Genomic DNA, 16,034 nt, shown 5'->3' with positions numbered 1-16,034 from the left:
AACATCACACAGAGATGGCGCAACTCTATTTTGGGGGCAAACCCCGGGCATGGAAACTGGTATTTAAAACCCTGAGCAGCTGCTAAGAAACAGCAGTCCCAACCCCCTCCCCCAAAGTGGCTCTGAGTATATTTTAATAAAATGGCGTAAAAGATAGGGTGGGGTTGTATGTGTGTGTACGAGCGGGTGTGGGTGTGTGCCAGGTTGTTTAACAAACACAGTTGTTAGCAGGCAGAATGGCAAGCCCTCATATTTATTTTATGTCTCATAAGGGAACAGTTAGTGGCTCCTTTGGAAGCTGGCTGGGGTTGCTTATTAATATTTTAGATTGCAATTGTGCTAATAGAGTCATTTGCTTGTATTTTTAATGGCTCTAAAGATAACAGACACGTTCTATTTTTGAATAGGCCACCCAGCCACTTTGAGATTATGGAGGGTTTACTCATGCAGTGACTGTCTAACAAAGAGTTATCAAGGTACACCACCAATCCCACCCCAGGGAGGTGAGGACCACTTCCCAAATACTTACATCTCTGCTAAAACATTCCTGCTAGCTACAAGATCAGGGCAATGTCCTCTCTGCTCTTCAGACATCTGCAACAGGGACTCTGCCCTCTGGTCACGGAAGCCCTCTGGTCACTGTCTGTCCTTAGCACCCTGTCTGTGTTCTAGCCCAGCCACCCTTCCTGTTACACCAGCTCCTTCCACTAGCCCTTCCACAGAAATTAGCCTTATGAGCCAAACCAGTCCCATTGAGGCCATCATGGGACCAGGGCTAAGCTTAGCAAAATGTCTTTGTCCTAGACTTGGAATCTACAAGGACATTAGACTTGTGGTTGCCAGGAAATGTGTGAGGGACAAACTGACCAGAAGAAGAGGCCTCCATGGAGAGATAAGGGCCTGGAGTGAGAAAGCCCTCCCTGAGCATATCAGTGTGCACACCTGGACCCAGCTGTGCCTGAAGACGATTAATGGAAGAGTTTTCTACTATTGAAGCTGATAATTCTCCTCAGGTAGAACATGGCTCACGGCGTTTGCCTCCAGTTGAAAGAGTAAAAGATAGTGACTTGAATTGTCACTGAGTTTGAATGGGGTCATGAGAAGCAAAAGCGAAAAGGAACCAGAGCTCCAGAAGCACATCTAAACCCCTCTGAGCACCAGGCCTGGGCTCCACAGCAGAGGATCCAGGAGCCTCAGGTATCTCAAATCCTAGGAAGACCCTCGGGCTCTATCATCCAAATGAGGGGTCTGACGCTGAACTTTTTTTTTTTTTTTTTTTTTTTTTTGAGACAGGGTTTCACTACGTGGTGAATCAGGGTTTCACTGACTGATCTCTGTGAGTGGCCAGGCTATGCTCAAACTTAGAGATGTGCCTGCCTCTACCTCTGCAGTGCTGGGAGTAAAGGTATATACCACCATGCCTATCTAGCCTGCTATGATATTTTTTTCTTTTAAGATGATTGATTTATATATCTAATGTGTTAGTGGATGCATATGAACATATATATATGTGTGTGTGTGTGTGTGTGTGTGTGTGTGCAGTACATGTGTGCAGGAAGTCAGATGTGGATATTAGATTCTCCTGGAGCTGGAGTCATAGGCAGGTGTGACCTGCCTGGTGTGGGTGCTGGGAACAGAACCCAGGTCCTCTGCAAGAGCAGCAAGTGCTCTTTACTGCTGAGCCGTCTCTCCTGCCCTGCCAAGCTGACTTTTAAAGACAAAACTGCTTTACCTTTCAAACAAAGATCTGTGTGTTACTACAGATAGAGTCAGACCTCTGGGGTTTCTATACCCTCGGGTTCTTGACTTCTCTGTAGCTTGCTAGATCTTGTTGAATGGAAGTAAGGAGGGAGAGCTTCCTTTGGTCTGCAAACATGGGCTCTGGGAAGCCAAATGTGCATCTCAGGTTCTCTTGGCCTCCTTCTCAGGGTACACAATAGGGTGATAAGGCTTGGGGTTGCTTTAGGGATCAGAGGAAAGCCAGGTAAGACATCTGGGCCAGGCTGCCATCCTAATAAGGCTGTTTTAGGAGAGGCTGCTGTTCGTATTTGGGTCAGGATCTTTGTCACAACAAGGGAACATTTTTTTTTTTTTTTAAGAAAGAGATACAAAGGGCCTCACTGTTCAACCCTCACCCATATCCAAAAATCCACAACTCAGGCAGCCCTGAGAGCCTCAGGGCCACTTGGTTTTCTCAACCCAGAGAAGGGGCTTGTCCCAATGAAGAGGTGTGGTGCAGTCCCTGCTGGGCTTCCAGCCTTTGCCAACCAGCTTTTTGTGTTTCTGAAGGGAACACTTTAATTTGTTTAAAACAAGAAGCTGGCATCCCCGGCACAGACAGAATGGAGCCTCCATGTGCATCTGAGCAGAAAGGAGGAAATGGGATTACAGTGGAGTCGGCCCCACTGCCTACAGGAGGCACGAGGCCCACGCCTGCCCCTTCTGAGTCACAGAGTAGATCAACAGCCCATCAGAGAATGGAAGTATCCCATGCTCCAATGAACATCATCGGCCCAGGGTGTGTGAAGAGGGACCCTTGAATCAGCAAGAAATAGACAGATGGCCTGAAAGATAAATGGGCCAATGCCTTGAACTAATGCGGGGCAGAAGAATGGACTTATCAAATGAGCCCTTAGTGTATAGCTTGGAAGTGAAGTGCACAGCAGCAGAAGAGAGGCTACTGATATTGACGGTCATCAGCTGTGCCATGGAGTTCCTGCCCAGGCAGTCATCTCAGGTGAGTCTATACCCACTATAGTATGTATCAGGAGGGAAAAGCTCGCACTCCAGGGGGGGAAAGTCAGTATACACAGAGACAAAGGCAAAGTGACCTTCTCAAAGGAAGCCTGCCATACCAAGAGGAAAAATGGAGAACCAAATGACAGTTCAGGAGTGCACAGAGCAGTCTAGGGGACTTCTGGGAAAGGGAGGAGCACTGAGCAGAGGCAGGGAGGGAGTAGAATTCTCAATCTATGCTCCTAACAGCAGTGCTCCAGAGCTGGAGGGCCAGACTTTGTTGGCATTATTCTTCTATCATTGCTTTAACACTTTGGTCCCCACATGATCATCACCATCACTAACCTCACCACAACCATCATTAATATCATCATTAGCACCGTTATCATGACCATCATCAGTACCATCATCACCACCATCACTATGACCATCATTATCTCCTTGACTATCATCACCACAATCATCACTATCATCATCATCACATGACCATCACCATGGCGATTATCACTATCACTACCACCATGACCATCATCACCACTACCATCAGCATTGTTATCATCTTTTTTTTTTAAGATTTATTTATTTTATAAGTACATTGTAGCTGTCTTCAGACAAACCAGAAGAGTACATCAGATCCCTATTATAGATGGTTGTGAGCCACCATGTGGTTGCTGGGAATTGAACTCAGGACCTCTGGAAGAGCAGCCAGTGCTCTTAACCACTGAGCCATTTCTTCGGCCCCATTGTCATCATCTTTATGACTGTCATTTCCTCCTGACCTCCCAACTCCATGGCTACCAATTCTTGTCATCACCCAGGATGTCTTCTTGGTGAAGGGACAGATCTCCTACTCAGGTCTATCTATATTCAGGTGCTGGCTCAGTGCTTATAAGACATACACCTCTATGGCCCTCATCTGTAAAATGGGGACCATTCCTTCATTTATCTCCAGTCCACAGTTTACTTGAAGATCACAAGAGTCACTTGAAAGTCTAAACTAAAGGCTGAAAGGCTGCTGTTATATTATAAAGGCTTGAGCTCTGGAAAGGCCCCACACTTCAGGGCTGTGAATGATACCAGAAGATACTTAGTGACTGTTGTGGACGAGGAACATGGTCATCAAGAGAATGGGCAAACCCTAGAGACTAATCCAAGGCTGACAGCGAGGCACAGTCACCAGTGGGCAGGCCCCTGGCCCAGGCTGATTACAGTTGAGGAACTGCCTTTGTTATTAAGGTCACACACAGGAAGGACAAGGCACTGGCCAGTTTTCCACCTGTGAGAAGTTCATACAGTCTGCAGGGAGGCCTTAGGGTATAGCATCAACCATTGCATGGTGCATGGAGGCAGGCAGTCAAGCAGTATTCTGAGAAAGAGACGACTCCTTCAGGGGCTTCACGCTAAGGCAGCAGAAAAGACTCTGCAGAGGACCACAAAAGACAGTTCAGGACTCAGACATCTAGGTTCAAATCCTACCTCAGACACTTTAATCCATGTGATTCTGGAAGCTTCTTACAGGTCCTGACATCTGACAGGCCCTGGCAGGATACACGGCTCACAGTAACCCAGATCTCCCACCAGAACACCCATGACTGAGGCATGGTTAAGAATGTGGTACCTTTTACCTGAGATCTGGCCATCTGGTCATCTGACCACTATTCTTTAATGATAGCTCTCAGGTGAACAGATTCTATGTGTCTTTGGGGCTGGGGAGTGGACTCCTGATGTCATTTTCTCCTCTGGTCTTACATGACCAATATTCATCAATGGTCAGGATGTTTGTCTCAGCAACTAAATTCTGCAGGGGAAAGCCAGGGTTGACAGACAGTGTTTTCTATTTGCATGCAAGATGCATCATGGGAAATGATACACACATGTGTGCTGGCTTCCCACACTGTTTCATTTCCAGAAACCAAGTGCCAATTTTGGAGCGTTTTATTTCTTTGTGAGCCAAGGTTTCACTATGCAATCCAGGCTGACCCTGAACCCACTGCACAACCCTGGCTGGCCACTGAACCTGTGACAGTCCTGTCTCACCTTCTGAGTGCCAGGATTACATGTGTGTGCTACTAAGACTGGGGGATTTTATCTTAGTTTCTCATCCAAGAGCCAATTCTAGGGCACCTCTGCTTTTAGCTCCACCTTAGAATCTGAAGAAGGAAGGGTCCAGCTATCACTAGTCTATCACTTCTAGTCAATAAGCATGGAAACTTGACATCTCAGTAGATGGAGGAGGTCTGGGGTGGGGAGTAGTGCTGCCTTATACGCTAAGGAGGTAGGCCTGTTTGTTACAATAGCTGACATGGTGCTACCTGATACAGGTGTGAGGCTTGAGAGTCTACACAACAGCTGGCCAGTTTCCTGGTCTATTACAACAGTACCCTTCCATAGATAATAGAGAGCCAATGGCAGTCACTTTGCCTTTGGCATATACCTTGTAGGACGAAGAAGAGCAAGATGCTATTCCTGACTTGAGGAGCCTGCACTTCAGGAAGATGGGAAAGGGACATGCACACATTTAACCAAAAGTTTCTAGAGTGCTGCCTGCCATGCACGTAGCACTGTGGTCACAGGCTACTCTATGCTGCCAACGCCATGGGATGATGTGTGAGAGTTTGTACACTGGGCCATGCTTTTCTCTCTCAGGCAGAGACACTGTGAAGATGGTTGTAATCTCCATAGACCCTTCAGCATCCTAAGACACATGAAGGAATCTACCCAGAGATGTCAAGTAATCTCTGCAAGGAAGTAGTATGCTGGTTAACTCTGTTATCTTGACGCGTGCTGGAGTCACATGAGAGGAGGGGACCCCAGGTAAGAAGGTGACTCCTTAAGACTGGGCAATTGGCAAGACTGTGAAGCATTTTCCCAATTCATGATTGATGTGGGAAGGCCCAGCCCATATGTGTGCCATTCCTGGGCTGACGGTCCCGGGTTCTGTAAGAAGGCAGGCAGAGCAAGCCATGATGAGCAGCCAGTAAGCAGCACCCCTCCATGGCGTCTGCATCGGCTCCTGCCTCCAGGTTTCTACCCTGTTTGAGTTCTTATCCTGACTTCCTTGATGATGAACAGTAACATGGAAGTGTAAGACAAATAAACACACATGCAGCCAAAACACTCACACACATACAATTATAATAACAGTTTTAGAAGATGTCAGGGCCACTCTTCATTTTGCTATTAGTCCTTAGCCTCTGACAAGCTTCTTCAGGTGACAGAAATTCTCTGTCACACCTACAAGCAGAAAGTGCCCTATGTATGCCCCATCTCATTGGGGTTCAGTCCTTGACCTACTTTCCTATTCTGTAGAATATTCAAGAGCACTTCTACTTTGCCATATACAGAGGCAAAGGCTTCCACAGCTCAGACAAAGCTGACCTTGTGTGGAACACTGAAACAATATTTGAACCATCTTTTAGATTCTATGCATATTCAAATTTGCAGTGTCCCCCCCCCAAAAAAAGCTACAGAAAGTACTAACTATGAAGGGGGGAGGATAAATTAGACTTCATTTAAAATTTAAAAACCTTGTACTCATTAAAAAACACAATTAGAGAACAAAAGACAAGTCACAGACTAGGAGAAGCATTTACAGCAGCTGGGACAGAGCAGTCACAAGCAGGGTCCGTACAGGGAAGTCACTCTAGGCCCAGCACAAGAGGTGAGAGCTCCAGTTACAAAAGGCAACAGAAACCCCGAACAGAGAGAGAGACCTCTCAGAAGAAGCTTAGCGTGTGGCAACCATGCCTGCAGGAGGGGCTTAACCACCAAAGCCATCAGAGAAAGGCGACCCCCACAGTAATGAGCAACTTCACAACCATCAGGCTGCCGTGGGAGACTGACAGTATCAGAGAGGCTGTGACACCACCAAATGCTGGGGTTGGGGCAGAGCAGCTGGAGTCTCCAGCACAGCTGGCTTTGGTTTGTGGGTTCTAGATACAGAATTCAGGTCCACAAAAGACACACTTCACTGAGTCATCTCCCCAGGCACGTGTAACAATTTCTTATGGAACTAAGCACGCTCCTGTCCTGTGACTAAGCATGTTCCTATCCTGTGACTAAGCATGTTCCTATCCTGTGACTAAGCATGTTCCTATCCTGTGACCTAAGGAAGTGAGGAGAAGTGAAACCAGGTATGTACAGAGAGACTTGTATGGAAACGAGCCCGGCAGCTTAGTTTACATCAGCTCACACAGAGGAGTCAGTCAGTGACCTTTAGGAAAGTGGAGAACACTGCTCACATAAAATTATAAAGAAGGGAATGCTACACAGCAACATACAAAGGACCACAATGCAACATGGTAGACACTGGCTGAATGAAGAAGTCAAGATGGCCTGGAAGCTAACAACAGACATAACTCCTCTGTGATGACAATTCAGAAAGTTGCTCGTCTCTGGTGAGATGGGAGGGATGGCTGGACAGCTGTTGGGGAAAATGTTCCATTACTGTGACAAAATTCCTGAGCTAATCAGTTTATAAGGAGGAAAGGTTTACCACTCTCCCACGGATGCTGGCAGGACTTGTGGCCTATTATATTACAAAATGGTGATATTGGTCACATTTGCCAATGACCTTGGAGTAAAGGATGCTCCTCATCGACCCAAAAGATGCTCATGCCCTAATTCCTAGGACCTGGGATGTTACCATATTGGCACATGGAAGCTTAAAAGATCGTAGATGGAATTGGAAATGCTTTTGGCAGCTTGGACCTCACCTGGCTGGGCCCTAAAATTGATGACAGGGAGGCGGGGTGTGGGGGTGTTCTGAAAGATGGAACCAGAAAGTGACCCTATCCACAGCTGCCATCTCAGAAGTGAGAAGGGGCCACAGACAAGGAGAAATCCTCTGGAAGCCAGGAAAGCAGGAAACACACCCCCCTCCCCAGAGATTCCAGATGGAGCCAATCCCACTGATGTCCAGATCGAAGCCAGGCTAGGTCCCCGAGTCTTCTGAATTCTACAGCAGGGGGATGGACTTAAGCTGCTCACGACACCAATTTGTCAGCTTTTAGGATTTTAAGAAGCACAAGGATGGGTAGCTTAACTCTTTCTCCTGTGCTCAGTAAGACCCGGAGGCAGTGGCGCTCAGGAACAGGTGACACGTAAGACATCACTGCTCTGCCACTGCTCTTGACAGCTGGGACAGAGTGTCAGGATCCATTCTGTGCTTCCAGGCTACTCAGAATGTGAGGGTGGGCCCCAGAGGGACCTTGGAGCCAGCACCAACTCAGGTACACAACATCCACTGTGTGGATGGGAGTGGGAGCATGAAGCCCCACAAGGAATCTCATCATTACTCCTGAAGGTGCCTGCCACAGGACGAGGGTCAGTCTGGCAGGCTCCACTGTCTGTAAGGACACTGCCAATGGGGGCCAAAGAAGCTGCAATCTCTCCCATGGTCGACAGGAAAGTAGGGTGAGCTGCACTACACCTAAGCCACTATTCCACAAGATGGAGAAAGCAGGATGACCCACTGACCCCTCATGCCCCCCCCCCAGGGCTGACCTGTTTAGGTGTAGCTCACAGAGCATGGAAAGCAGAGGTTGGGGAGACCCAGTCACTTTGACGATAAGAATGGGAGGTGAGGAAGCGACATCCCCTTTCCAAAGGTGGAGACAGGGAGCAGAGCAGCCTTGGAGAAAGCCTCTGGAAGCCAAGAAAGCAGAAAGCAGATCCTCCCTCCCCAGAGGGAAGCTGGGGCCAGACCAGGGCTGGAAGGGGGTTAAGTGTTAGGACAGACCACTTGATACCTGGTGACTAGTGTAACTCATCCAGCAAAACTGTCTTCTGCCACCCACTAACCCACTGCCCATCTGCCAGCCTCTCCCACAGCACTTCCAACCTTGTCTTTCAAGATCTGTCTGGATGGGTTGGGGAGATAGCATGCACAAAGCCCCGAGTTCCATCCCCAGCACCATATGAACCATGTAGTATATGCCTTTAATCCTAGCGCTTGGGTGGAGAGACAGGAGGATCAGGAGCTCAAGGTCATCATGACCTATATGAGGAATTAGAAGCCAACCTGGGCTACAGAAGACCGTCTCAACAACAACAACACTAGCAAACAAACCCAAGGGCCTGACATGGGTGTGGTATTAGATAACACATAACAACCTATCAGCGGCATCTGAGCAGCCCCACGGTGGGAGGCCTCGGGCACACGACCTTGCTATCTCAAGGTCAAGTTTTCAGAGAGGAAGTGTTCTGAATGCCCAACAGACTGCAAAGCTTGGCAGGCCTGAGGGAGCCTGACAGTGGGAGATGCTTCACACAGCATGTGTTCCTAGACCCTCCCTGGCTCAGGTGACCTGACCAGGACCAGGGACTCTCGATGGAGCGTCAGACAGGGAACCTCAGAATATATCATGAAAAGCACATCTGAGCCAAGTTCAGTGGTCACAGACCCACACAGACAGCACAGCCAGTATCTGCAGAAGGCATGAGGCCGCTTTTAGGGGTGCATAGTCAGCTCAGGAGTTCACACAAAAGGAAACAGAACTCACAGGTAAACATAGGTCACTAAGAAGTCCCTTCTGTCCAAGCCTCAGGTGTCTCTGCTTCTTACCCAGGCCATTTCATGGAAGTGGCCATTGGCAACATAGTCAGATCAATCCGTTTTAACCAGAAGGCTTTCAACAGGGGCAGGTTTGGGGCCTAAAGCTCTAAAGCATGGAGCCAGGACAGCTGTGGCCATAAGCACTGTGCGGTACTTCCTGGGGAGGAGCTTGACCTTTCACTGGGAAGCCATATGTGTTCTAACCCCCAATCAGAAGGCGGAAAAAGACATTGACTCCGCCCCAGACTCTCCTGGGGGTGACAAGGGCACACACTCCTAAACTGGCTCCAGGTCTTCACCAGACACACAAAGAGCTGCCCTTTCACAGAACCTGCACCCCAGCTTGTCAAGTAGTTTTGGTTTAGACACAGCCCACTAGAACAGAACCAGCCAAGCCATTCTCAAGGATATAGAGAAGTCCTGGTTTTGTAACCCGGCCTCCTTCCACAGTGTGGCTACAGCCACGGCACTTGCCACACACTTGTGCCGAGCAGCCCCACCATGATACGAACCGGCCCTGTGAGGTCACCTTACCTGCCTGGCTGTCCCGGGGTTTACACTGCACCTCTTCCACACACTCAGCTGGGAACCACCCGAAGTGGCCACGGGCACTGCCTTCCCAGAAGCCGCCCTCTCCGATGCTCAGAACTAGAGGTGACAGAAAGGAGAAAGGCATCAGTGAGGGGGGGGGGCAGATGGGACCAAACCAAGTATCCCCAGCAACTGGACCCCAGACCACAGGTAGAGGGAGCGAGGCCTGCACTGTCAGCAGCATGGAAGATGAGGTCTTTGGAGAACAGCGTGAAGAGGCAGGGCAGCCCTAGCCCATGGACCGCTTCCACCTGGTGGATGATGGCAGAGAGTGGATAGAGAGGCTTTTTTCCGTGCGTGTGTGTGTGTGTGTGTGTGTGTGTGTGTGTGTGTGTGTGTACAAGCATGTGCGTGTGCCAGAGAACAACTTTGGGTCTCATCCTCAGTGACATCATCCACCTTACCACTCTTTTAAAGTTTATTTATTTTTATCTTATATATATATTGCCTGTAATATATCTGTGCGACTTGTGCATGCCTGATGCCCACACAGCCAGATCCCCTGAGATTGAGGTTACAGATGGTTTTAAGTTGCCATGTGGGTGCTGGGAATTGGATTCAGTCCTGTGATAGAGCAGCCAGTGCCCTTAAACACTGAGCCACCTCTCCAGCTCTGGGCATTGGGTTGTTTTGTTTTTCAAGAATTTATTTTTTATTCTCTTTACATCTAGCTCCCCTCCCATCCTCACCCTTACAAATTCCTACCCCCATTTACCTGTCTACTTCTCCTCAGAGAAGGGGAGGGGAGCCCCCCTTAGGTATCACCCCACCCTGAGACACCTCATCTCAACAGGAGTAGGCATATTCTCTCCCACTGAGCTCCTTGTTTTTAAGTTCTGCTCCTGGGCAGGAGCCCAAAGATATCAGGGGCTGGGGCAGGGTCCAAGGACCTCACAGTACACTCTAGCTCCCTTAGAATAAAGATTTCAGTTATGAAGACTAAGCTGTGATGCCTTGTTCAAAACGGGATGCATATTGTCTGAACTCGGTTACATGAAGGAGCTTGCTATCCTGTCCACACATCTCAATTTGTCTTTAAATTACTTGAGGCTTGAGACCCTGTGGTGGAGAAAAAGAGATCCTCATACAAGTATTTGTTCTCCATTATTTTGACCTCAAATAGCAGATAAAGATCTACCCAGCCTGTGGTTTTGAAAAGGACAGAACAGCAAACTCTGGCTTTGTAAACTCTTGCCCAATAATCTGAGGAAATGACCCAAATAAAGGGACAAGCCACTTCCCGACTGGCTGATACCATCATATCTGCTTGAAACAATTTCCTCAAAGCAGGGACTTGTGGATGTAGCCCCTGCCCTCCACACAGCTCAGCTGAAGGACAGTCGGCTCAGCCTCCCAGCACTGGACCCGAGAAGGTCATCTTGGGCTGTGGGTCTGTGTTGTGCGATGAGGCCCATGAAGACCCCCCAATGCCCATTCTTCAGAGCCTCCAGTGGGTCAACACTGATGCTTCAAAGCACCCAGCAACTGAGATGGTAAGGCCAGGCTGGTACCCTCTTCTGCCCGGGATCTACCATGCCATACCTTACCTGTGCCACAGGTGAGGGAGTTGTTCATCACTACGTGCCTCAGTTTCCTCACTTGTCAGAAAGGAACACTATTTAGCTCATGGTGCCACAGAGTCAACAGAGGCACACGAACGCCATCCCTGCTTGTGGACATCCTAGCATACTGCCTGCTCTGGGGAAGCTCTGCATGCAGCTCAGCAGTTGATTCCTCTCAAGCACATGTGGGTGGGTCACCAGGATGAACCCCCCCCCCCAGAAAAAGCAAAAAGCTTGTGAATGCAGGCAGGTGTATAGAGAGGTGCCAACTGGTACTTTAGGATTTGCCAGCTCTGCTCTCTGGAGCATTTTAGTGACATGGGGACAAAGAAACAACAGGATGCCAGTGTGAAAGTAGACATGCCTGTGTAAGAATGGGTGTGTCTCGTGGGAGTGTCTTATGGAAGTGGGTATGTCTGTGTGGGAGTGTCTTATGGAAGCAGGTGTGTCTATGTGAGAGTGTCTTGTGGAAGTGTCTTGTGAAAGTGCGTGTGTCTGTGTGGGAGTGTCTTATGGAAGTGGGTGTGTCTTATGGGAGTGTCTTGTGGAAGTGGGTGTGCCTGAGTGGGAGTGTCTTGTGAAAGTGGGTGTGTCTGTATGGGAGTGGGTACAACTTGCCTAGTAAAGAGGGAGTCAGGCTCTGTTCCCTTGTAAATCATGCTTTAATTCAGAATAGCTAAGATTGTTCTCTTTGTTTAAGATGATGTGTAAAGATGAAGGAGTCTCCTTCACACATCAGAACAAGAAAAACTGCACTGGGCTAGCGGTAATGAGCTTGGGCAGAGGAGGCTCATCCAGGCCAGACCTGGGGGCAGAGAACAGACTTGTCTCTAAAGGGCCTGGGAGAGTCAGGGAAGAGCCAATATTTCTGATGACTAGGAGGACAGGGTGAAGACACTACATGCCAGGTGCCCCTCTGAGAAGGGGTGCACTTAGCACCCAGAACCTTCTAGAAGGAAGGACCTTCTTAACCTATCTCAGCACAGTACTGTAAGTCATTGACAGGAGCAAAGAGCTCCCTGCCTACTTTCTACAGGTCCAGTCTCACTAGTCAGGCAATAGCCTCTACAGGGGACTCCCCTCTATAGATGTGCAGGGTGGGATTTCCTCTCCCAGTCTTGGTGTGAAAATGAGCCTGCAGCCTGGAATGAGGGCCTGAACAATGTCTTCCTGCTTGGGACACGTCCTGGGTCGTCCCATACATATGCCATCTTCAGCTTGGATGTAGCCTGATGTCCAGCCACCCTGACTTCTGCCTTGAGGCTGCTGTCCAGGACTAGCAGTGGCTGCATCCAGCTGGCTCCCAGTGCTACTTGGGTAATTCTGAACAAGCTGGGAAAGTGCCAGGAACCTGCTTACTCCAAGCTTTCTCCAAACACTGTCCATGCCTGACAGTGGTTCCAACTGCTTGTGAGAGAATGGCCGTAAGGGGCACAGTTTGGGCAGGGCACGGTTGCTGGACAGAAGGTCCTGGGAGGTCTTCAGAACCTGGGCTTCACGGGCCCCTCTGCCTCTGGCCTCACTACGCCGGTTCCACATATGCAGTCTAAGAGCCACACAGTAACACTAACTACCAGGTCAGACAGATGAAGGCCTCTCCACTGCATCCCTACAATGCCCTTCTACAATGCAAAGTCAGGAGATGTGAGACGTGTCTCCAGAGGCCACAGCACTGATGTGAACATGACTATCCAGAGCTCTGGCTTTCTATGTGCCTGTTTTGTTGATATGATTTGAAATGGACTCTGATCCAGGGAGGGCCACAATGTGTGTGCGTGCGTGTGTGTGTGTGTGTGTGTGTGTGTGTGTGTGTGTGTGTGTGTATGAGAGAGAGAGAGAGAGAGAGAGAGAGAGAGAGAGAGAGAGAGAGATGTGTTCATGCAGATGTGCACCTATGTATGCATGTGTGTCCATGGTTGTGTGGTTGACAATGGGTGTCTTCTTCATTCACCTCCCACATTACTTTTTGAGTCAAGGTCTCCCATATAACCTGGGGCTGACCAATTCTACTGGACTGGCTGGCCAAGGGGCTTCAGAATCTATCTTCAAGAGCTGGGATTCCAGATGTGTGCTGCTGCACCTGGCTTTTCACATAGGGACTGGGGACCTGAACTCACTTCATGCTTGCTCAGCAAACACTTTATAGCTGGAGTTCCAGCCCTATCAAGGATGTTGTAAGCACCATTTATGATGGGTCTGAGAGAGCACTGTAGATGAAGGTGTCAAGGAGACGCCTGCCCAGCTGCTCTCCCATCACACCTGCAAAGTCTGCGTCCCAAGTATCACTGCTGAGCCTGACACAGCACGCACCTGTGGTGAGATCAGCAACGATCATCTACTTGTATAGGGAAAGGGCCTGGCCCATGGATGGGTTATATTGCCATATCTCCTACATTAAACCCCACTTGCACTGTCCAGGTACCTTATGGGCATGGTGAACAAGGATTCCACTAGACCCCGGTGGGAACGACAGTTCCAAAGCCTGCTGCAGGCAGCCACTGTTGGTGGGGCGGGGCGGGCTAAAACAGCCAGGCTCCGGGGGATGCTCCCTTGCTTGGAGAGCAGGATGGGACCTTTTCCCTGCCGCCCCTCCCCCCAATCCTGGTCAATCCTGGGCAGAGCACAGTCCCTACTGCTAGGCCAGCAGTGAAGGAGGAGGGCAAAGAGTAAAGCCTGCAATGTGAGAAGCTGGAAGGATCAGAAAATTGAAACTAGAACCACAGATCTTGAGGGATGCCAGGCTGACGTCCAGAACACAAACAAAAGTCAGAGGGTGTGTGAATGAGGATAGCAGAGAGTGTCCTTGAGAGAAGACAAAAGGGAAGGATGGAAACCTCCCGCACGTGCTTGCTGGTGAATGATCAGACGGGGATTTTTAAAGCGGTGTGTATACGCCAAGCCACGGTGTTGCTGTTGTAAAACAGCACATGTTTCCAACGAATAGAAGCCCCAGTGGAGTCCTAAGAAGGCGCCGCAATGAGGAAGAAGCAATTTAAAGCACACGCTCAGAAAGTGAGGAAAACATAATTTTTGAAATTATGAACCTCACAGGAGGACAGAGATGGGGAAAGGGGCTTTCAGAGGCAAGAGTAAGTGAACTTGAAAGAGAAGAGAACAGGGCACCAGGGACTTGTTAGTGCAGCGGTATGGAAGCCAAATGCCAGGGCTAGGAAGGGATGGAGAACACGCTCTGCAGAGCCTCACAGTGATCCCAGGTGAGTGCACAAAGAAACAAAGGCATCCCTTGCTGTGGGCTGAATGAAGGGCCAGATGAAGAGAGCAGGGTCAGAAGCCTCCTGCCACCTCTGAAGAGCCACTATTTCTCCTCGTGTCCAGTGGTGGGGCCTGGGCATGCTGAGCACTTGAAGTATCCTTCTGGCTCCACCTGTGAGCTGAATCTCCTGCTATGTGGCTCCTGCGGGCCCCACCACTCCCTCCTCCAAGGCCCTCTGTGGCCCTGAGCCACAGACATTGAAGTCACTGTCTACCCTCTCCACACTGTTATTATCCGTGTTTTTCCAGTATCCCTTATAGACTCCTCTCACCCACACATGAATGATCGCTGGCTCCGTAGGACCTCTGGACCAATATCGTACTTCTCAACTTGTTCACAAAAGCCATCAGATTCCACCTAGAGAATTTATTTCACCTGGTTGATGTCCTCTACTCATAGAATGCACACCTATGCCATGGGCTACTCCAACCCCACTTTCTCATGGGGTTTTCAGGCTGGAAAGTGGCTTAACTCACTGAGACCCAGTTTGGCTCATCCCTGTACTTTCCACAATGGACCCAGGAGTGTGGGGGCATTTTTCATCCATAAAGGCTCAGCAATGGGGACACTGAATCAGAGTCATGATTTAAGACTCAAGACTCGTGGGCCCTGCTGAACTGATGCTTTGGACTCTGCCCCAGTTCCAGGAGACTCACCAAGGTGTTTCATGGAGACAGAAAGGACCTGCCTTCCCCAGAAGCAGAAGACAAAGACTGACCTTTGACCCTGTCACCTCGGTGAAGGGGGATCTCCCCGTCGACTTGGGGTTGGTATGGCTTGACAGCGACGAAGAGTCTCCCAGGCACCGCACTATACAGCTTCCTCCTGGGCCCTGGGTACTCAAAGGTCGAGAGGGAGTCCTTGTTGGCACCAGGAGTGAAGGGTGACCTGTATCAGGCAACACAGGAGGAGAGAGAAGAAAGTCACACTTTGCCAACCATGGCCAATGTGGTCTACAAACACTGAGCAGAAAGTGGCCTTAACTGGTATGTGTGCAGTCAGACAGCAAAGGCATAAGTGGGTCAAGGGGCAGAAAAGACTTGAAAGGACCCAGTGGCTGCACTGCTGGGCACATCTCCATGGAAATAAAGCAGGGTCTCAAAGGGGGCATTTCCACATCATGTTCCTTACAGCATCACCCACAGACCAGGTATTCACAGATGGATATGGATGAACAGTATATGACCACCCCTGTAATGGAACATCATCCAGCCAGGAAAAGGATATTCTGATGTGTGCCATCACAGGGATGAACCCTGGAGACAGTACAGGCATACAAGGCCATATGCTGAGTGATTCCATCCCTATGTGGTCC

General features: G+C 49.4%; 1 protein-coding gene across 2 annotated transcripts in view; it reads right to left on the bottom strand.

The window, feature by feature from the left end:
• The window catches only part of Shank2 (SH3 and multiple ankyrin repeat domains 2), a 444,659-nt gene that overhangs the window by 219,344 nt on the left and 209,281 nt on the right, over positions 1 to 16,034 (bottom strand). For both annotated transcript variants that reach the window (XM_021202679.2, XM_021202690.2), the window contains 2 exons: positions 15,438 to 15,607; positions 9,827 to 9,940 (listed from right to left, as the gene is read on the bottom strand). In XM_021202679.2, coding sequence (XP_021058338.1) covers positions 9,827 to 9,940; positions 15,438 to 15,607 — 284 coding nt within the window. The remainder of the gene's footprint in view (positions 1 to 9,826; positions 9,941 to 15,437; positions 15,608 to 16,034) is intronic.

Source organism: Mus pahari, chromosome 1 (genome assembly GCF_900095145.1).
Source record: "Mus pahari chromosome 1, PAHARI_EIJ_v1.1, whole genome shotgun sequence".
Classification (NCBI taxonomy): Eukaryota; Metazoa; Chordata; class Mammalia; order Rodentia; family Muridae; genus Mus; species Mus pahari.
Note: the sequence above shows the minus strand (reverse complement) of the source record. Positions and strands in the feature narration are given on the sequence as shown.